The following is a 23,925-nucleotide window of genomic DNA, read 5'->3' as shown; positions in this document are numbered from 1 at the left end:
TTCAGATGTACATCTCAGTAGTTTCTTCAAAACTCAACACTTAAAAAAGTGATTATAATAACAACTGAGGGGAGACCTCCATTGTCCCCTCTTTCAGAGTTAAAAAAACAACAACCCAAAAGTTGTTTTCTTGAGAACATTAGAACTTATCCACATTTACACTTACAACCCTTTTCAAAAAACAATGAAACGAAAATGAAATGAAAATGAAGAGTTAATTGAAAGTAGGGTCCTGAAGGTTATATTTGCAACAACAAATATAAGAGTTTGGTAAGGATGAGATTTTGGAGGTTACTGTAAGAAGAGGAGCTGTTTTAAACTCAAGGAAGGGTAGTATCATTTTAAGTAAACACTCTTTAGTCACAAGTTTGGTTTAGTCTTATTTTAGTCAAAAATATAGCTTAAATGATTTTTCTTATTAAACATTGCAGAGAGTTTAAGAATAAAACAAATCAATGACCATTAAAGACGGTTATCATGTAGGACTAGGCTTATTATACTGTATATAACGTAAATTGTATTCTGATTTGTATACTCCGGCGCGCTAGGTGGCGCTATGAGATGGCATGAACGTTGTTATTAAATTTGTTCAAAATAGAAAACAAGAATCAGTGCAGGGTGGTGCTTTGCAGTGTTGCTGGGGTTGTTTTGGTTTTACTTTTGAATAGTTTGGACTTTCGTATAATTTGTATCTATTTATGGGAGCCTTTTTGCGATAGGAGGATTCTATAATGTGGACGTCGCGGTGAGAGACATAGAAATCACTACTTGGTGAGTTTCTGAAGACCTCGCCTCATGTGTTAGCTTAGCTAGTTAGCATTGGTAATAACATAGATAAAACAGCTATGTCCTTGATTTAGAGCAGCATAATACAAAAAACTGGCAGAGTCACGTATTTAGTATTTAACAGAAATGGCCTTATGATGTGGTCTCGCATGGTTTGCTTTCCCCAAATACTTTTTTCTTTCTTACAGGTTCATCATTCGCAACTGAAACATCTTGAGAATACCAGACGGAGAACCAAAAACATTCTTTTGGTAGTAAGTAAATATACTAACTTTTCGGTGCGTTACTGGTACATTATAATACAGATCTGAGCTCATAAGGGAACGTTTTTGGCTCTTCTACTGTGTTCAGTGCCCTGAGCAAGTTCATTTGAGACTGCGATATATTGTTATGCGTTTCTCAATCTCTTAAGTTTCCAAGGATGGATTCATTTGTCTCTGTCTGTGTAGACCCTCATCCGTTTTCTTAAACTCTTATCAAACCCTTGACCAATTCACTGGTGGGTGGAGCCTGTCCCAGCTGACAGAGGATGAGAGGCAGGGGAGACTCTGAACAGGTCACCAGGCATAATAGGAGTAACACAGATTTACAGATAACAAAACACTCTAAGATCCACATTTACTAATCTCCAACTAACTCAACAGATGACTTGACTGTGGCAGGATACCGGTGTAAAGGGGGAGCAGGCAAACTCCACACACAAAAGGCTCGAGCTGAGCTTGGGGTTTTATCCCAGAGTACTTACAGTGCCACCCTGTGTTAACTTACATGCCTTTGTTATTTCCTCTAGTTTGATGAGATGGGATTTTGCCAAACATCAAGTAGTGATTTAAAGCCATCAGATCTCTGGATTTAAGCACTCTAGTCTTTAAAAAAAAAAGACAAGAGAGAAGACAAGAGAGACACTTGTGCATGGCAGCTGCAGGCTTCAGCACAAATTCTCATTATGTGATAAGTCATCCCTTTGGCCATCAAAACCATAAAATCTAATCCATAAGCAATGAACATTTGCATGAATCAGTATAGACTTTAAAGCCTATTTTCACCAATGTTTTGATTAGCAGAAGACTCGCTCTGCCTCCTGAGCTATAACTACCCTAAATGTTTACATGTGTGGTTTTCAGACATATATTGTAGAGTAGAGCAGGGCGATATGGCCAAAAATATTTATCACGATATATATTTGAAAATTTGCGATAACGATATAACCGACGATATAATTGATGCGAGACAAAATACAACTCCACAACATTACTAGCGCAAAAAGACAACCTTCCATTTATTTTCACTTAAACAAGAAGCTGGTTTTTATGTACATTAAAGCTTTATAAAAATGTAACAGTGCAAATGCAAATTCCTTGCTGAAAGTTTAACCAAAAGGCATTTCCAGTAGAAATGGGCTGACATATCCTGAGCATAACCATGTATAATATCCACTGAAGTTAAAAAGAGGTGCTTTGCAACATTAAACTGCAGTGTGCAGTATGTATTTTTCAGACCATAAGGTGCACGGGATTATAAGGCACATTAAGCGAAACAAAGCAGTCAGATAAATCAAACTTTATTAAAGAATCAGAATCAGAATGGGGTTTATTGCCAGATGTTGAGGTTTACAACATTAGGAAATTGCTGCGGTGCTTCAGTGCAAACAGTGTCATAAATAGCTCTTAAATAGACATGAAAAAAATAAATAAAATAAAAGTAAGAATAAGAATTAAAAGTGCTATGTAGAAAGATATGTGCATGAGTGCAGGTGGTGATCAGTGCCAAACATGAAATGATGCAGTGACACAGCGTAGGGTCATGTGTTAGTGGCGGGGACAGTCATGTGGTTATTGTTCATGTGTCCAACAGCAGAGGGGAAGAAACTGTTCTTGTGGCGAGAGGTTCTGGTGCGAATGGACCGGAGCCTCCTGCCTGAGGGGAGCAGGTCAAACAGACTGTGTCCAGGGTGAGAAGGGTCAGCTGAGATCCGGGCTGCACGCCGCAGTGTCCTGGAGGTGTACAGGTCCTGCAGAGATGGGAGTCTGCAGCCAATCACCTTCTCAGCAGAGCGCACAACACGCTGCAGTCTCTGTTTGTCCCTGATAGTGGCTCCAGCGTACCACACGGTGATGGAGGAGGTGAGGATGGACTCGATGATTGCAGTGTAGAACTGCATCATCGTCCGTGTTGGCAGGTTGAATTTCTTCAGCTGCCTCAGGAAGTACATCCTCTGCTGGGCTTTCTTGATGACGGAGGTGATGGTGGGCTCCCACTTCAGGTCCTGGGTGATGGTGGTACCCAGGAAGCGGAATGAGTCCACAGAGGTGATGGGGGTGTCAGTCAGGATGATGGGGGGGAGTGGGGCTGTGTGCTTCCTGAAGTCCACAATAATCTCCACTGTCTTCTGGGCATTCAGCACCAGGTTGTTGTGGCTGCACCAGGTCACCAGACGTTCAACCTCCCTCCTGTAGGCAGACTCATCCCCGTCCGAGATGAGCCCAATAACGGTGGTGTCATCTGCGAACTTGATTAGCTTGACAGACTGGTGGGTGGAGGTGCAGCAGTTGGTGTACAGGGAGAAGAGCAGAGGAGAAAGAACACAGCCCTGAGGGGAGCCGGTGCTGATGGTCCGGGAGTCCGAGACATTCTTTCCCAGCCTCACATGCTGCTTCCTGTCCGTCAGGAAGTCAGTGATCCACCGGCAGATGGGATCAGGCACATTCATCTGGGAAAGCTTGCCTCGGAGATGGTCTGGAAGGATGGTGTTGAAGGCAGAGCTGAAGTCCACAAACAGGATCCTGGCGTAGGTTCCTGGGGAGTCCAGATGCTGCAGGATGAAGTGTAGGGCCATGTTGATGGCGTCGTCTACAGACCTGTTGGCTCTATATGCAAACTGCAGGGGGTCCAGAAGGGGGGCCGTGAGGGTCTTGAGATAGGAGAGAACCAGGCGCTCAAATGACTTCATGACCACAGATGTCAGAGCCACGGGTCTGTAGTCATTTAGTCCAGTGATCCTAGGTTTCTTGGGGACAGGGATTATGGTAGAGGACTTGAAGCAGGCAGGCACATGACATGCCTGCAGTGAGGAGTTAAAAATGCCAGAAAACACTGGGGCCAGCTCGTTTGCACAGTGTCTGAGGGTGGCAGGAGACACACCGTCTGGGCCGGGAGCTTTCCGAGCATTCAGACTCCTAAACTGCTTCCTCACATCTGCTTCATGAATATGAAGAGTTGTGGTGGGAGGAGGTGGTGTGAAATCCTCTTTTGTGTGGGGTGAGGAGGCGGGTGTTGCAGGTGAACAGTTTGAAGGTGGTGATGGCTCTATGGAGGGGGGAGAGGTGGGGGAATGAGTGTCCAAAGTGTCTCTATTGTTGGGGCCGTTGGAGGTGTGAAGGCTGCCTGATGGCTCGTCAAAACGGCAGTAAAAGTCGTTAAGGGTGTTGGCTAAGAGCAAGTCATCAGTGGAGTGGGGGGTTTTAGGCTTGTAGTTGGTGATATTCCTAAAACCTTTCCACACAGAGGCCGAGTCATTCTCTGAGATCTGCTGCTGCATCTTCTCAGAGTGCTGATGTTTAGCAATGTCCACTTCTTTAGTGAACCTGTACTTGGCCTCTCTGTAGCAGTCCCTGTCTCCGCTTCTGAACGCCTTTCTCTTTTCCAGCCACAGCTTTTTGAGTTTAGGAGTAAACCAGGGTTTGTCATTGTTATAACTCACCCTGGTGCGTGATGGCACAATGCTGTCCTCACAGAAGTGGATATAGGAGGTGACAGTGTCCGTAAACTCGTCCAAGCTGTTAGAAGCAGCCTTCATTGTGTCCCAGTCTGTGGTCTCCAAACACGTGCGAAGCTCCTCCACAGCCTCGTTGCTCCACAGTTTTTTGGTCCTCACGACAGGTTTGGAGAGCTTCAGCCTCTGTCTGTACGCGGGGATCAGGTGGATCATCACGTGGTCAGAAAGTCCGAGTGAAGCGCGGGGCACCGCGCGATAGGCCCCGCTGATCGTGCTGTAGCAGTGGTCCAATGTCCTCTCCTCTCTGGTCGGGCATTTAATATACTGCTTGTATTTCGGAAGCTCATGGCTCAGATTGGCTTTGTTAAAGTCCCCAAGAGCAATGATGAGAGAGTCCGGGTATGTCCGCTCCATGTGGAGAATCTGCTCTGCGAGTGCGCACTGAGCTGCTTGCGCATCCGCGTCTGGCGGGATGTAAACAGCGGCCAGGATGAATGAAGCAAACTCCCGCGGAGAATAAAACGGTTTGCAGTGAATAAAAAGGTATTCCAGAGAGGGAGAGCAGTGCTGAGCAATCACTGTTACATCTGTGCACCAGCCACTATTGATGTAGAAGCAGACACCTCCACCTTTGGTTTTACCGGAGAGAGCGGCCTGCCGGTCCGCGCGCAGCAGATGAAAGCCCTCCAGCTTGAGCGCGCAGTCCGGGATGTTCTCACTGACTCCGTAAAACATAAGACACAGGAGGAGGCAAAGTCTCTGTTCATGCTTCTCATCAGGGCCAGTTCGTCTATCTTATTCCCGAGTGAGCGTACATTAGAAAGGAAGATCCCAGGAAGGGCCGTTCGCAGTCCGCGTCTCCTCAAACGCACGAGTACGCCGGCCCGCTTACCTCTCTTTCGACGTCTCACTTTCCTGATCAGAGTCTGCAGTAAATCTGCCGCAGATGCGACAAATATTGGAAATAAATCCACAGGCGTTGTAGTCCTGCAGTTAAGGAGCTCTTCTCTGGTGTAAGAGTATCCAGAGGAGTGCCCAGACACAGAAGAAATGCACAAAATCAAAACAAAAGTAACGCACTGAAGCACCAGGGCATCCATACGCGGCGCCATCTTGGTTTCATTAAACTCATTCTTCTTGCTTCCTCCACTTCTGTACCATTGATTCATTAATGTTGAATTCTCTGGCAGCTGCTCTATTCCCATGTTGTTGCAGTCTATTAATGACTAACCTCATATTGTGGATGGATCATCTCAGTTGTTCTCCTGACTGAAGTTTGGTCCGTTTACAACATCCTGCCATGCGATTGCATTTGTCTCTAACCATGAAGAACCTTCACGTTAACTTTTATAAGTGGAAAAGTGTTAGTGTTCATCCTCCAGCTTCACTGTTTATGTTATGCTAACATAGCTGTGTCGCTAGCGATCACGTAGCACATCATTATATACCAGCTAGCCCAACTTCAGTAACCCTACAAACGTCACTGCTGTTTAGTTTCCTGTCTTCATTTATGTTGGAAGTGATAGCAGAGCTGTACGTTTGAATTTTTTCAGAAATCTCTCAGTCAGAACATGCTATATCATGCTTAGGTAACTAGCGAAACTAGCGAGCTAACTTCCGCTAGCTTCCTGCTAACGTCTAACTCCGTTAAATGTAATAACTTTAGTTTTCATGGATGCCTGGAAGTTAAACTTCATAGTTACACCTGGTAAAGCAGCAATGCTGATCGTTTTATTAAAGATGAAAGAATTTAGACAGTTTTTAACTCTAAGTGATGCTGCAGTGTTGTTTGACCTGAAGCATACGGAGTTTAGGACCCAGATTACTCCCAGATTTAAGAGCATCTTAGTCCGACAAATATGACAATAACAACGGCCGCTTGCATGTTCTGCAAAAAAATGTGCTTTGTCGTGTATCTGACGGACAAACACCAAACCAGTTCCACATCACGGAAGTTGCACCATTTTTACAAACCAATTCTGGTTCATCTGTTTCACTCAACAATCGGCCATGTGCGTATGAAAACAAAGGCACTGCGCATGCGCGTTTTACTCCCATTCTATCGCGATATTTCATTTTCCTATCGTTGCCTAACATTATACCGGTATTACCGTGAACGGTATAATATGGCCCAGCCCTATTGTAGAGTCTGCTTGAAATGATGTCTGTGCCAAGAACATCACTTTTGAGAACTCACAAAACACCATGAAGTGAAGTTTTTGTTCTAGTCTAGTTTTTCTAGCTAGAATAGTTTGAGAGATCATCAGGCATCCATTTCAGTTTTCTTTTTTTTTCTATCAAAAGTCTTTTTATTAGACAAAGGTTTGAATGCAAAGCATACAATAATGCAAAATGCAGAGAAAAAAACAAAACAAAAAACAACAACAAACAGACTCATAAAAAAAAAAATTAAGAGGGGGGGGAATGCACTAGCATCCTCTGCTGCGCCAGCATTAGCACAACTCTCGGCAGTAAGGTTTTTCTCAGTTTGTCTCCTTCCCTTGGACATCCTTCCAATGTCACACACATAAATGACCCGAAAAGTTCGTGTCTAACAGCAAAACGGGGCTCAGAAAGTAAAATTTAAAATTTTAGTTTTCTATATCCTGTTCATATCACACTACCTGATAAGGGTTGTCTACAGGCTGGGTTCCCTGAGTTTAAGAGGAGTAGTGAAAGAATCGTGTGTGTAATCATCAAACCTTTTTTCCCCTGCCTTACATAAAGAGTAGAATATCTCTGATCAGAATCAGAATCAGAAAGGGTTTTATTGCCAAATGTTGAGCGGGTTTACAACATTAGGAAATTGCTGCGGTGCTTCAGTGCAAACATACTGTTATAAATACTGTTATAAATTAAGCTTAAATAGACATGAAAATAAAAATGAGAATAAGAATTAAAAGTGCTAAGTAGATAGATAGATATATACATGATATATACATGAGTGCAGGTGGTGATCAGTGCCAAACATGGAATGATGCAGTGAACACAGCGTAGGGTCATGTGTTAGTGGTGGGAACAGTCATACGGTTACTGTTCATGTGTCACAGCAGAGGGGAAGAAACTGTTCTTGTGGCGAGAGGTTCTGGTGCGAATGGACCGGAGCCTCCTGCCTGAGGGGAGCAGGTCAAACAGACTGTGTCCAGGGTGAGAAGGGTCAGCTGAGATCCGAGCTGCACGCCGCAGTGTCCTGGAGGTGTACAGGTCCTGCAGAGATGGGAGTCTGCAGCCAATCACCTTCTCAGCAGAGCGCACAACACGCTGCAGTCTCTGTTTGTCCCTGATAGTGGCTCCAGCGTACCACACGGTGATGGAGGAGGTGAGGATGGACTCGATGATTGCAGTGTAGAACTGCATCATCGTCCGTGTTGGCAGGTTGAATTTCTTCAGCTGCCTCAGGAAGTACATCCTCTGCTGGGCTTTCTTAATGACGGAGGTGATGGTGGGCTCCCACTTCAGGTCCTGGGTGATGGTGGTACCCAGGAAGTGGAATGAGTCCACAGAGGTGATGGGGGTGTCAGTCAGGATGATGGGGGGGGGGGGGGGGGGGGGGGGGTGGAGCTGTGTGCTTCCTGAAGTCCACAATAATCTCCACTGTCTTCTGGGCATTCAGCACCAGGTTGTTGTGGCTGCACCAGGACACCAGACGTTCAACCTCCCTCCTGTAGGCAGACTCATCCCCGTCCGAGATGAGTCCAATAACGGTGGTGTCATCTGCAAACTTGATTAGCTTGACAGACTGGTGGGTGGAGGTGCAGCAGTTAGTATACAGGGAGAAGAGCAGGGGAGAAAGAACACAGCCCTGAGGGGAGCCGGTGCTGATGGTCCGGGAGTCCGAGACATTCTTTCCCAGCCTCACATGCTGCTTCCTGTCCGTCAGGAAGTCAGTGATCCACCGGCAGATGGGATCAGGCACATTCATCTGGGAAAGCTTGCCTCGGAGTAGGGCGGAGTTGCGATTTTTTGCCCCAATATTGCGATTGCGATGCGATATGCGATTATTTTTTAAGGTCTTTGTCTTCTGTATTATTAAACAAAGACAAGCAATACATCATATAGTATGGCCAATACTATATTACATTAATTTTAAACTGTTCTTTCCTGGAAGACAGACCTCTGTTATGATGACATGAGGTGATGCATGAATTGATGACTGACATTTTTATTTAACTTCTTCAATCACAACAGTATATTTGAACATACACAATAGTTTATTTTTAGCTTACAAACATCTGAGCATAAAGTGCTGACAAGGAACCCTGGTGTAAACATTAAAATGAAAGTCAGTACAATGTGCAGATTGCAGAAATATACATAAAAAAAATCAGTGGCTTTACCACACTCAGTTTTTCGACATCTGTGAACTACTAGACAGTCATTCAATTAAAAAATAATATTAAATAAATAAAACTAATAAATAAAAAATGCACACATCTTACTGATCTTTGCAGTCAGTAACATTACACATAAAGTGCAAACATAATAGCAATTGTATAAACACACACACAAACACGCCTTTAAAGTTTAAAGGCGTGAAATTGGACGGTCTAGCCTTCTGAATCAGAAGGCTAGTTCTGATTAGCGTCACCGCTGTCTCGGTGGAGTTTAATAAACTCGGCCGTCTGCTTCTTGCTATCTAAAATATAACCAGACACTGGTGTAAATTCTCGACTGTCTCATACTTCTGTTTAATAAGTTTTCTGTTTGACGTTTAGTCAGCTGTGTGAAAACCAAGGAGGAACCCACCCGGGGGATTAATAAAGTTTTATTTTATCTAATCTAATAACTTTAATCTCAGCCAAACCGATTTACTCACGAACAAACAAAACACTGAAAAAAGCCCAACAATAACATTTTTAGGTTGTCTAAGTGACTTATATATTACGTTTAACCCGAGCAGCAAAACTCCGCGGTGATCTGAAAATGATGTGCCGGGAGTTGTGCCGTTCTCGGCCGCATCAGTAACCCTCGAGCTCCCGGCTAGCTGTCGAGCTGGTGGGTAGCAGACGCCTCTGAAAACGTCGAAGCACTTTTGCAAATATGGGATATCTTGATAAACCGAGCAGATATTTGATGTTTACACAACTACTTTCTCGCCTGAAAATATGTTAAAAGTTTATTTTGTGACCCAGAAAGATTAGTATGAGTAATTTTAAAACTTAGTAGCGGCCGCCATTGCTGGAAACTGGAGTTTGGCTGGGCCGCGCTATGAATTCTGGGATATGGTAGTAATTTGGACAGCCTTCGGCACGTCGCTGTGACGTAATCGGTCTACAAATGCGGCCTCAGGAGGATGCAGCCCATGAATTTGGACATGTCCAGAGTATAATCGCAGCCTTTGCGGTTAGAAAATTGCACTTGATCATGTCGCGATATTATCGCAAATGCGATATATCGTTCAGCCCTACCTCGGAGATGGTCTGGAAGGATGGTGTTGAAGGCAGAGCTGAAGTCCACAAACAGGATCCTGGCGTAGGTTCCTGGGGAGTCCAGATGCTGCAGGATGAAGTGTAGGGCCATGTTGATGGCGTCGTCTACAGACCTGTTGGCTCTGTATGCAAACTGCAGGGGGTCCAGGAGGGGGGCCGTGAGGGCCGTGATGACGAGAGATCATTGATGTATTAAGATCATTCTTTAAAACGGTGTCTTTATTTTGGCTGACTGTAGAGCAATGTTATAATAGTGTCTATATTGATAAACAGCTATTTAATCCCCTTTTTTAAAATGTTTTTTTTTGTTGTTGTTTTTTTGCAGTGGCATATCGACATGGCCGAAAATCATTTATTAGAGAAGCATATGAAGAACACTTCTTACCAGTGGATGGAAGAGAGGTGAGAGAATGTGCTTTTCATGACTAATTCATTTGTATTTAGTGAAAAGAATTTTATTAGTAGGAATCTCTGGTGTTATGATGTTATCATTACTATAGTCTTGTAGACAGAGTATGTATGTGTTGATGAGTATTTGACCACTTTTTAGGAGGTCAGTGTTCTTTCCAAGTCTTTTGACACTCAGAAATTTTAGACATGTTTCTCTTATTCTATTTGATGCTGCATTAAGGATAGTATGCTCTGAAATATCAAATGTGTTGTGCTGTTATTTCAGGTGACAGTTCAGCGGGTTGTAAATATTGTCGAAAAGAGGTCCCACATGCCACGGCCGGGAGTGGAATTAGACAGAAGATTTAATGATGATCCATGGTATGGAAGTCCTCGTGATTACCATGATGGAAGAGGCTATTCTGAGGACGGCAGTTATCCAGCGAACAATCAACGAGGCTTTGATGAAAATCTCAACTTGGGCAATTTCCGTAGAAATTCCTCTCCCCACCAAAGTGTACGATAAACTTGATTTGCAAGTGTGGTTCAGAAACCTGAATCTGTGTTGTGTTAAATCTGCATTTGTGGCCTTTCGCCATTAAAGTTACTGAAATTGTGATTTTTTTTTTCTTTTTTTCAGGAGGCACCGTATTCTCAGCAGTGTTATAGCAAAGATGATTTGAGGCATCAGTTAAGCTCAAGGTAGTATGTTCATTCTTTTTGTTTTTTTTAAGGTATTCAATTTGTCAACAATTTTTGCTTTTTATATTTCGTCTTCATTACTTTGTGTCAGATCTAAACTCTGATGAATTCTTTGTGTAATCCATTCTATTGACCACTAGATGGTGGCAGAGTTCTGTCTTTTAAAAAGTAAGCTCAATCAAAAGTTTGAACACACCTTCTCATTTCATGGTTTTTCTTTATTTACATGACTGTTTACTTTGGAGATTCTAACTGAAGGGATCAAAACTATGAATGAACACATATGGAATTATGCAGTAAACAAAAAGCATCAAAAAAGTTTCTTGAAAATAGCCACCCTTTGCGTTGATTTCTGCTTTGCACACCCTTGGCATTCTCTCGATGAGCTTCATGAGGCAGTCATCTGAAATGGTTTTCGAAGAGTCTTGAAGGAGTTCCCAGAGACGCTGAGCACTTGTTGGCCCTTTTGCCTTCACTTTGCGGTCCATCTCATCCCAAACCATCTTGATGGGGTTTAGGTCAGGTGACTGTGAAGGCCAGCACATCTGGTGCAATACTCCATCACTTTCCTACTTGGTCAAACAGCCCTACACAGCTTGGAGGTGTGTTTGGGGTCATTGTCCTGTTGAAAAATAAATGATGGCCCAACTAAACGTAAACCGGATGGGATGGCATATTACTGCAGGATCCTGTAGTAGCCGTGCTGGTTCAGTGTACCTTCAGTTTTGAATAAATCCCCATCAGTGTCGTCAGCAAAGTACCCCCACACCATCACACCACCTCTTCCATATTTCATGGTGGAAACCATGCATGTAGAGACCATCCCTTCACCTTTTCTGCGTCGCACAAAGACAAAGTGGGTAGAGCTAAAGATTTCAAATTTGGACTTATAAGATTAAAGCACAGATTTCCCCTGGTCTAATGTCCTTTCTTTGTGTTTCTTGGCCCAAACAAATCTCTCCTGCTTATTGCTTTTCCTTAAAAGTGGTTTCTTAGCAGCTACATCAGCAGACACTCTTTTCTCGTTGGCCACTTCGACATACCACCAGTTTATAGGCCCAAGCCTCACTTTCAAGGAGTCATACCAGGCTACAGAAGGGGACAAAGGCCACTAGTGTCTACTCACTAAGTCAGTCAACCCCACCCTGAGAGGAAAAACAGCTGGACACTCTGTCCACAGTTAAACACCCACCCACCCACACAAACACACACCCATATACACATACATGTCTCTGACACTCTGAGCAGCAGGTCTTATTTAATTTCTGGCCTTATTTTCCTAAAGTTCCTAATATTCCTAAATGAATATTAGATAATTTCAGGTTGTCATTTAATCTTGAATATGTATGATGCAGTAATTCTGTTAGGTGCATATTATTTAAAGCTTGTGAAGGAATGCCTGGCATTAAAAAAGCATTTTGCCAGCTTAAATTGTAAGCTCATATATCACATTTTTAAATTTGCCCCTTCTGTTTTTTTCATGCTGACACTGCTGGATTGCCACGTTAGATTTATCATAATTTGTAAAATGCTGACAGTGACATTGTAGATGAACTTTAAAATGAGGCATTTTGGTAAAATTGTAAAAACCCAGAATGCACAGAGTGGTCATACAGTATGTAGTACAACCTGCCTTCTGTGTAATTCTAAACGAAATCTATAGTTTTTGTTTAATGAAAAAATACTTTAAAATCAAGTGAATATTTTCACAGTTAATTACCAGATTCCCCACTTATATCAGTCTCACCCACTGCACAACAACTAAAGAAGGAATTCTGTACTGTTTAACTGTAAAATTACAAAGACGCCCATTTAATTTGACTTGCTTGTGTAATTACTGAGCCTTTATGTGAACTTTGGATCTGTCAGGTGTTTCTGTGAGTAGAAAAGGAGGGTATTTTAAACAAAGATTGCAATGACTAAAAATTTCAGTATTGATCCTATTTGTGTCACAATGCATAGCCAAGAGTTCTGTCAGTTCCTCAGCAGCACTGGTGTAATATTGCTCCACAATCAGAACTGTGTAAATGAAGTGTTTAGTTTAGAGAAAGTTTATGCTTCTGGTTGTTCTGCCAAGGTACAGCTCATTTTTTGAGTCATTTCATCATTACCAAAGAGCTGGAAGTCAGATTCGTTTTATGTAAAGGTTACTAACGAGGCCAAGCTGACAAATGTAAAATTACTCTTACAATCCCAGCACAAGATATAAACTCTAGGTACTCTTTGCTCCGTAAGACCGAGCAGGACTCATGCAGACGGGGAATAAAGACACAGCTCAGGCACTAATTAGTCGCTCTCTAAATTAAAAGTTGCCTGCGTGGATAAATATACAAATTACTATTATTACTTACTGGAAATTATACATTTAACTCTTGACTATAAGAATGAAGAGCACTCATGTGCAGACATGAACCTTTGAATGTATGTCATTTGTCTGTGAACGCATGTCTGAGAAACGCTTTACTCTCTTTTGTTGTTTTCTGACTTCTAAATAAGATACACAAGCTTTTTTCTACCTTTAATGTTTGTTTTGGACGGCATAAAATGACAGTGTTTGGCAAATGGCATGCTAAGTCTGCTACTTCAAACAGGCCATGAGTCGTAAAAGTTTGAGCCCTTGTTAGACCTGCTTTTTGTTTGAGATGAGGATTGGGTTCAAGCAGAGGTCGTGACAGCCAGGTGCCTTTAAATTGTTCTGGAGGTTATTTGAACACAAGCTTTGAGTTTGGAGAATTGTGAAGTCGATGTGTAAGGAACTATGGTGATTTAATTATGCTGGGGCTATCAAATGTTGCAAAAATGCTCCGAAATTGTATTTAATGGTAAATAAAGAACAGATTTAGTGTCAGTGCGTTCTTACCGTAGCTACAGGCTGCATGAAATTGAGGACAGATCATAGTGAGGGAAGACCATAATCAGTCCATTTTCCAGCCAACAGTTGCTTTTGCCAAAGTGGAAGATTGCCTTAGTTCCAGAAATTTATCAGTACCCCACGGAGTCTTTCAAGTCTTTTTCATTAGTTTTCCTGCTTCCATCACCAATCTGACGGAGTCACTGATGCATAACCTGCACATTTGTTTTTAATACCAGCAATCGTAACTAAAACAGCATTTTGAACTCAACTTTCATAGATTACGTTAAATGTGCTTCTAACTAAACTGCTTCATTTGCTAGTGCTTAAATCTGCCTTTTTTCCTGTTGTGTTCTGTCTTAGAAAGAGTGGTCGAGGACACCCTTTTCGCAACAGAGGTCGGGGAGGCCCTACTCAAAGGTCAGTGCGCGACAGAAAAGCCAAGTCAGTGCCCTCACGTGCATTTCTGGGTGTTGACATCCTCTTAACTGTTTGCAAACAAAGCTTGAATTTGGAATATGAATTACGATCCAGTCTTGATGCATGTTCAGTTATTCAGATAAGGAAACCACAGAAAGTCGATTCTGTTCATCTGGATGTAACATTGTCAGTGGGAAAAACATTTTGTCACTCTTCCAAGTGGCTTCTTTTTTGTTATCCAAGTGCTACTTCCAGATGAACACAATCTGGGATATCTTTGTGGGATACATTACAATCAGTTATATAAAGAGAAATCCAGTTTGCCTTTTGTGTAATCCTTTTCTATGCATACAGTAAGCAGTTTGTTTGGTCACCAGTATTTATGGCATTAGTTTGCTCTCCATAGAAAGGACCATGATGAGTACAGGAACCCTCAGCCTACAGTTATTGTGCGAGATCGCTCTCCTGGAAGAAGGGAAGGCCAGCCGCCTCTTCGTTCCGGATCAAACATCAAAAACTTCTCACCTGATGGGGACAAAAGCTACACGTATCAGCAGGGACAGCAAAAGCGTAAGTGTAAAATCCTCTGAGGATGCCAAATAGCTAATTTTAATGATTTTGATAATGCCCGCATACAGATTCACAGCGGGATTAGCTAAAAGATGCCAAAGGAAGTGTGTGTAGAGAGAACTGGTCACCAAGGGTCAGTCTATGAAAACAATACCTTGATATTCACATGGATGATCACCGGTTGTTCAACGTCACATTTGCATTTGAACTCTTTCTCATAGTCCACTTTATGTGTATAGTCCAACATCAATTCTTCTCCTCGACCTATAAGTTGAACTTGCTCGTGTGACCCAGTGTGGCAGCAGATAGTAGGACATCTAATAACAAAGCACATTCTTTGATTTTGCATGAGAAAAACCTAAAAGCCCATTGATAGGTTGAGAGTTGTGAAGTTGCCTTACCTAATACAGCACTTTTTGTGCAACTGTTATATCCTTTGAAGTGAAACTAGAAATCACTCCCAATTTTACAAAGATAATTAAAATGTCTAAACAAATTAAGCCGCTTCAGGTGAAACATCTGTTTTTCAGAGGTGGTGTGTAATGTGTGGGGTCAGGGTGTGCTGAAAAATGTTAGGGTGGTAATTAGGCTAACACCAAACACACTTTCAGAGGCTGGGAAAAGGGTACCCTTAGCTTGGGGTGGTTTGGCTTTGGCTCTACCCTGACCTCTTTTTTTAGTCAGAATGTATTAAATACACTAGCTTAAAACTGTCTTCAGAATCACACTGGGTGTGTCATTTTACTCAGTTTCACTTTTGTGACTTTTATAGGCTTCAGAAATATCATTTTCAGTGCTGAGCCAGTGAAATTTATGAATGTTTTAAAGAGATCTGACACAAGCAGAGTTATTAATTTAAAGCAAGAAGTGTGGACAATAATTTCTCCACTTCTTTGATTTCTGAGAGGCTTAAATGTATTTATGTGTTAAAAGCTGAGCTTCATGTTCTACAGCCCTTTGAAAATGTAATAAAACAGTGAGAAAACAGATGCACCTCCCTGCTCCACTACCATCTGGGATGTTAATTAGAGCAGCACAGCAAAGTACTCAAAAAGTGTGTTTGATTATAGGGCACACTGGGCTTTGTCATGAACACAAAAGGTTTAGTTCAAGTACATTTTTACAGTCAATTGTTGTCAGGTACATATAACAAATTTTCTCACATTCTGAAATTAGCAATACAAGTACACTTACTTTATGTAGCATTTGGCTGTGAGTCTAAAAATGAGAACTATTCTGCATTAAACTACTTCCATTACATGAATGTTTGTGCTGTGTTTTTATATGAGCAGTTATAACATTAAACTGCATATGGATTATGGCAGACTGGCGCTCATGTAAGAGTGTGTAATAGCCCACAATAGCTTTAGGCTGTTATAACTAGCTCTGCACTTAACATGGTTCATTATTATTATAAGTGCTTGACTTTCACACTGTAGTTTTTCTGTTTGCTCTGAGCAACATTATCGCAGTATCTAACCTTTTTGCGGCGAAAGTTGGTGCCATCTGGAGACTCCATAGTCCCACAGCAAAACACCAATTAGCTTTCATCTCAGATCAATTAAATCAAAATGAGAAGTATCCTTCATTAAAATAAACAGCTAGCTTCTATTTGTTTTTTTGTTGTTTTTTTTTCTAGACACACTGGAGCCAAAGACGGCAATATTTCAGTTTAGGCACAGCTGAACTCCATGACCACTATTGTGTAGGAGGCTCCAACAAGGGAGTATTAAAAAAACTGTGACTTATACTTTTCAGCTGCTTCATAAGGCTGTGGTAAATTGTTCACTGTGATAAGTGAGGTACTGTCTCATGTCTCACTGTAAAAACAAATTTTCCTCCAGGATATCTTTTAAAAATATTTTGTGGTGTTTTACCATTATTGGGCATTATAGTAGGGAGAGTTTGGTGTCTTTAGAAAAAGAAGACTAAACAACAACAAAAACCAGATTTTAAATCATGTATTTATGGGTACTAACGTGTATTTTTTGGGTCCCTCTGTGTAACATTAGTCAGATGTATGATAGTTATCTCAGGATGCTTATCTGCTTATTTTCTTACTCTAATTTTACTTTTCTCTGCAGATAAACCCAATCTGGTGACAAGCCACACTCCCAGCAGCTCTGTGGAAGGGTCCCCTCACAGTTCAGCCTCTTCAAAGGTAAAAGAAACATTTTTGAGAAGATTCAAATAGTTGTGCTCTTAAACTGAATGCACTGACAAATGTGGTAACAGCTGGAAAAAGTGCAGGTAACGCAAGCTATGAGAAGATGTTACAGAATATCACTTGTACTATTGCATTGCAAATACAGAAGAGGAAAATATTTGCATTCGGGGCTGTAATCCTTCACAATTTATATCCATTACGATCTACATATTCTTTTGGTTTATCTTGGACATTGAGCCAAATAAAAGTTCTGTGAATGCGTTAATGAAACCTATCAATCTTAAGGATGCATTACTCAGATAAGGAGGATAAAGAATATATAAATGATGATTTTAGTAATAGATTTCAATTCAGTTAACAGAAAACTCAAAAAGTGTGCATCTGGATTATTATGGGTGAAACATATTGTGCAAAAATCTGGCAGCTCCATCAGCATGTTACTGTAAAAATAATAAGCAAAATTTGCTCTTTGGTTCACGGACATTAAGGTTGGGTTTCCTTTAGGTTATCTCTGTAATCAGAGCGATATACCCTGTCTGGTAACCTCATTTCTGTTTACTGTTGACATGTGGCATGCATAATTAGACACACACGAAAACAAGAACTCAACACCTGTAAGAGAGCAAAGTTGTCTCCATTTGAAAGACTTTGAAATCAGAGCCAGTTTCTAAACGCGGTGCCCTCGGCTCTAACCCCTTAACCTTTGGCCCGCCAGGAAAAAACTTCAGCATCTGCAGCGGAGTCGGAAGAGGCGGCGGCTGCCAGCATGGAGCCAAAGCTGACACCAGAGCAGGACATCAAGGCTCGCCGGTTGGAGGCCATTAAGGCGAAGGCTCTGGAAATTGAGACGGTAGTAATTTCCTCCATGAAACTGTCTACCTTCTGTGAATTCACTTTACTTTATATGTTGCTTTGGATAATGTAACTAAGGGTAACCACAACTACCTATATGGCTCTTTGCTCAGGCTGACCCTTCATTATTCATTCATCATATCACTGGGTCTTTAATACGACATCAACTAAAATCTTTTTGACCTTAAAAGGGTGAGATTATATTTCTGAGATTTTACAGGAAATAGAGAAATTAGCTTAATTGCGTATTGTTTCAGGGTACTGAACCGCCTGTTGGCCAGTGAAACCTTCAGACTCGCCTCACTGTAACTCGTTTCTCTCACTTTTTTTAAAGCCAACTCATGACTGACTTATACACCACTCAGATCAGCCAGTTACAGAGGACATAGGCACAGGTTCAGGAAAGAAACTAAGCTGATGTCTTAAGTTATTAAATACCAAACGTATTGAACCACTTTTTTTAGCTGGGACGTGCTAATAGGTTCACCTCAATGTGTGGTGGCCTGTTGCTGTACATGTTTGAGTGACTTTATGCTTGACTTTATGTATCACTGTAAGTCATGGAGCAATAAGTACAAGCTATGCCTCGGATTGTTGTAGCTTATATGTGAGAATCATATTTTTCTTGTAGAAAAAGAGGATGAGTAAGCAGAAAAATGCTTAGCACCTCAGTTTGCGATGCCTCTCGCGGCCTGCTATTTGGAGTTGCACTTTTTCCATCCCCTTCATCACTTTACACTACAGTACTACTTATCTATTCCAGTTAAAGCAGTGCAGGAATTGCCCTGCAGGATGCAGGCGGCCCACACACAGTGTGGTACATCTCTTGGCATTAGCACACACATGCTTACCCTGCCATTTAAAGACGTGGTGAGAGGCAGCAACCTCAACTGCGCCTTTACTGTAACATCTGCCACAGGCGCAGTCAAAACCACATAGTGCTCGGTCACTCTGAAGGAATGCCGAAATGAGCCGATCAGGTAGCAAGCAGAGACGGGCCACTGAGTCAATACACTGGTTAAAAAAATGTGTTCTTTTTATAAAAATGTTTGTCGTTTCAAAATGAGCTTTTTTTCCTACAAGTTTTAATCATTTGTGGACATCCCTGCATGAGGCTCATTCAGTCACAGACAGATTTAATGCAGTGACTCATTGCATCCCATAACATACTGTCTGAAGCCATCATAGGGAGGCGATGGCCTGGGAGGTAGAGTGGGTAATGTGCTTCTCAGAAGGTTGGTGGTTCGAACCCTGGATTCTCCAACCTCCATGTCGAAGTATCCTTGAGCAAAATACTGGACACCAAGTTGCATCCATCAGAGTCTGAGTGTGTGAACATTAAGTTAAAAGTGCATAACTCCTTCTCTTTTTTTTCTGTTGCAACGGATGGGCAGAGGATCAGTTTATTATTCTTTAAAGTGACCACAGAACAAGTCTGAACATGTAAAATAACAACAACAGAGTAGAAACTTAGAAAACATCCATATTTCAATATCACACCAAAGCTAAGTGCCTGGGAGTGATTTTCCCTAGAAGTACATTCATCATCTCAATCAGCCCAAATGAAACATATCCATTTCAACTATTAGCCCCTCCATTGAGAGGTCCGGTTTGCAGCTTGAGTGATTAAAATGGCTCTTTTAATTTCCCCTAATGTGTACCAGCCCTCAAGTCATTACCCTACTTCCCTTATTATGCAGGACCCCTGCCTGCATCAGTGCTCATTTGAACAGAGCCTCACTAAACATCCATGTGAGAGCCGTATGTATAATTTCACTCAAAGCCTTTACTTCCCAGCCCCCACACACTATTCCACTGCACACTCCTGTCTGTATGTTCACAATCTGGACCTCCACAAACATCCGATTTGGGCAGAAGCCTGCTTTTTAAGGCTCCTCCTTAAGGCCCCTAGTGTTGCCATTTCTCCTGGGGCTCCGGTCCGTCCTGTGTGGGCCCGTAGTATCAGGCTTAAAAATCAGCCCATAGCGCCCACTCCAGAGAAGGAACTTAGGCAGAACCTCACCGCAACCTTTACTCACAACATTAAGAGCATGCTGAGGTCAGAAACACACTTCCTATTAGTTCATGCGAAATAGAAACATTTCTTATAGAAATAATAGTCTCCCCACAGTTGTTCAGTATGTTGTACATATACATCGGTTGTTAATCCTTCAGAAAAATGAAGCAAATGAAGCATTCTCAAGTCTGTTTTGATTCTTTCAAGCATGAAAACAGTGTCTGTGGGATATAATGAAGTGAAAATGTAATTACTGCCACGAAAGGCTGTAACTTGGGAAGAGCTCAGACATGGCTTTGTTTTGAAAGATGGCAAACAAAATCAATCCGAAGGCGATTAAAGGGGTGGGATTGGTGCGTTGGGCATTATACCACATGTTTGTGTCTCACTTAGCCCATGTTTCCTCTCACATTTGGACCAGGCTTTTTTTCTAAATGATTTTTACTTTGTGCAAATGTTCAAGGAGGACAGATCTTTTCTTAGGAGATAAATTTGTTAGTAGAAAATAGTTGCAACTGTTAGAAGGACAAATGGTTTTGTAGGTCGACAGAGAAAAGGGGCCCACGCGTTGCTGTATGAAGCTGACCCTCAGCTTAGTGGCCACACGTGTCGTGAGTCGCTCACTTCCTTGTGGTCGGGTTGAAGTCTATCATTATGTGGGGTTGCAAATTTCACATGACATGATCTGCAGACATTAAGACATCCGCCGCAGTCCAAACATCTCCCACAGTCTGGGATATTTCTGTCAGATTCATTCTAAACAGCCTTCCCTTTGTGTGTATGTGTACAATGCATATTGAAATACAGTGATAATAACCTATATTGCATCAACATTCATTCATAATAGTTATTTACTCACCTAATATTTGATTAATTTTTCCTTTAACCTTGTTTCAAATGGTCTAAAGCGAAGAAGGTGTGTTAAAGATGCGAGAATGAACAAATAAGCGAGTATTAGGCATCTGAACATGCTGTGGCTGGTTCAGCTGTGAAGTGAGAGAGGAATGATATAAAAAGGATAACTAAAGAGGCTGTAGGCAGTTTTTTTAACTTAATTGTAATTATCAAGAACAGCATACAATGAAGACCGTTCATTTTCACATAACGTTTTAACCAGACCCAGCGCCTGGGATTTTTTCCCCTCTCTAACAGGTTCGCTCAGTAGCCTCTTTTGCTTGAAAACACAGTAAATGGCTCCCATGTGGTGATCTGTTTCCATCCATATTGTTCAGGAGTGAATGTTATTCTTGTTTCTTTGACCTTTTCCGCGTGTTTAAAGCCCCACCTGGCTCAACTCCCTCTCAGATTTTGACTGTGGTAAATTTATATTTTTTAAATATTCTAGATTTACAATAATGACAGTTAAACGATTTAGCAAATTACATATTGGAGACACATAACTTTTATTACGGTAAGTTCTCAGCGGGTAAGGTTAGGTTATGGCAGTAAATTTCTAAATGCTTCAGACTGATGGATACACAATTTTGAGTTAGCCTGACATTACATGATATGTATCTAGGCAAAGAAACAGCAGCTGTGGTTTTTAATTTCCCCAGCACTGACAGAACCCTGGAATATAGTGTTTAACCGGTTAACCTCACTTTCTGTTTAAGCACGGACACTGATTTAAGTTGACAGGCAGCATTTTTTCTTTTCAAAGTTAGCAAAGCTGATGGTGTGTGTTTTATTGTATTTTAACAGACTGATAATAGTAGATGAGATACAGTTGGCTAATTTTAGTTCAGCAACTAATGCCTGCACACCCCACAGTCCTAAAATGGCTTTGTGGTCTGAACATGACACAGATAAGTAGTACTTCTAACATAAGGATGCTGAGACTGTTTAATAAGTCATTACTTTAAAGAGGTCACGTCTCCAGACATGTGCAAAACTGAGCAAGGACTGTCTTCTGTTTGATCAAGTTGTTATCAATAGTTGAGATAACCAAAAAAATTGAAAACGAGCTGGAAATGATATAATTTTTTTTTTTTTTTTGCACTGGCTGTATTTTGATATATATTTGCTGCTTGATCACCTGCAGAGTGGCTGTTTCAAGTTCTCCAGTGACCGTGATTGTAGATGTGATTGCGGCTGAACTCTGGAAGACTCTGATGTCCCATAGTCCTCCTTAACAGGCTGGTGTAGCCCTAAACCTCTGTGCAGAGTCAGTGAAGGGCCTTGCATTTTGCCATTTTCCCTCAGGTGATAAAGATGTTGTCAGCGTGCACCTGGGACTCCAATAAAGAACTTAATAGCTTTTGGGTTGGCAGTAAAATCTCTATGGGACATGAGAGCTTGTTGCAATGTGGTGTGAAAGAATGCTGCTGCTTAGTTCTCATTGATTTCATTGTGTAACTACACATCCAAACGACATCCTTTGCTTTTCTTGTAATTTGAAAAAAAAAAAAAAAGATCCGTTGCTTTTAAAGCCAAAAGACTCAAGATTTTATTTTGAAGAGGCAACGAGAAAAAAAAGAATCAAAGACTATAATATTCTTTTTTTTACTACTCACCACAGCAAAAAACTGTCTCAATCTCATTCTATTGCTAGCATCCTCTTCTGTCACATCAACCCTTCCACATGTCCTCCTTCATTACATCTATAAACCTTCCTCTTTTCCTCCTTCTTGGCAACTCCATATTCAACATCCTTTGCACAATATATCCACTATGCCTCCTCCTCACTTGCTCAAACCAGACTTGTGCCTCTATTTTGTCTCCAAGCTGCTCGACCTGAGCTGTCCCTCTGATATTTCTAATCCTGTCCATCCTGGTCTCTCTCAGTATAAACCTGAGCATCTTCAACTCTACCACCTCAGCTCAGCTTCCTTCTTAGTGCCACTGTTTCAGATCAGAACAGGATTCACTTCTGCCTTTTAGACTTTCTTTTCATTCTTGCAGCTATCCTTCTCACAAATCAGCCCTTTAAGATAAGGGCACAGTTATAACATTCAAATAGAACAATTTATTATGTCTTTATAATGTGGCTTTGATTTTGTTTTGTTTTTTATTCGTTGTGTTATGATATTGCATACATAATGACATTCTTGATGTGATTGTTTTGTTTACAGCATTACAGACAGGACTGTGAGACGTTTCGCACGGTGGTGAATATGCTGGTGGAAAAAGAGCCCAGCTTGGATAAAATGCTGCAAGCGCCACTAGACAAAAACCTGCTGGAGATCAAACAGCGTTGCCTAGATGCTCTTAGGAACTTTGTGAAGGAGCTGGATGAAGTAATAGAGCAGCCGGACACCAAAGCGTAAGCCGCACATCACTAAAACAAAGAGGAGATAGAATAGAGTTTCAACACTTTCCATTTGAAAAAAGTGGAAAAATGTTCCATGTGCAAAGTTTATCTAAAGTGTTTAACTATTTTATATTTTTACTGTGTTCTTCAAAGAACAGTACTGGCAATTTATCTACACAAAACACTCATGTACAGTATTATGTGCAAACAGGATCATTGTGATAGAAATGTTTAAAACTAGACTGAATGACTGAAATGCCTATTGCATTTTGGGTCAAAATCAAGTTTGTGAACTGACATATAACTTAGTGCTTTTTTTTTTTTTTTTACCATGAATTGTGTTGTCAGAAACATAAAATGTTATTGCATTTATAATTGATGTAAAGCTAAACATGTCATCATTTACACCAGCTGGAAGCTTGGTTAACATTACTGCTAAAATCTTCTGATAAGGAAATTTAAAAAAAATAAGAAATCATGAAATGTAGCACATAGAATGATTTTTACCTTTAGGGCAGCTAAGACCAACACAAAAACAAGCATTATCCACCAGTTATCAAAGGGTCCAAGTTCATGATGTGTTTTACTGGTGCAGGAGAGTGCATTTTTTAGGATATGCATTTATTTTCTTTTTTTCTGCTTGTGAATATCTTTTTGCTTTGCAGTTAAAACTTTTGCAAATAAAATGTGAGACCTGTAAATAAATGATGTCTCGTATTTCCTTGTTTACATCAATTACAGTACATCAATTAAATGTGTTTTCAGAAAATGGTCAC

At 41.3% G+C, this 23,925-nt stretch overlaps 1 protein-coding gene across 1 annotated transcript; it reads left to right on the top strand.

Annotated features, from left to right (window-relative positions):
* Nucleotides 1-581: 581 nt before the first annotated feature.
* Nucleotides 582-23,795, top strand: LOC113026511 (periphilin-1). The gene is made up of 10 exons (XM_026175382.1): nucleotides 582-771; nucleotides 975-1,040; nucleotides 10,256-10,332; nucleotides 10,607-10,837; nucleotides 10,961-11,022; nucleotides 14,237-14,293; nucleotides 14,700-14,863; nucleotides 16,948-17,024; nucleotides 17,746-17,880; nucleotides 22,971-23,795. Coding segments are annotated over exons 2-10 (999 nt in total). The 5' UTR covers nucleotides 582-771; nucleotides 975-1,039; the 3' UTR covers nucleotides 23,166-23,795.
* The last annotated feature ends 130 nt before the right edge of the window (nucleotides 23,796-23,925 follow it).

Source organism: Astatotilapia calliptera, chromosome 7 (genome assembly GCF_900246225.1).
Source record: "Astatotilapia calliptera chromosome 7, fAstCal1.2, whole genome shotgun sequence".
Lineage (NCBI taxonomy): Eukaryota > Metazoa > Chordata > Actinopteri > Cichliformes > Cichlidae > Astatotilapia > Astatotilapia calliptera.
The sequence above is the reverse complement of the archived record's forward strand: the minus strand, read 5'-3'. Positions and strand labels throughout refer to the sequence as shown.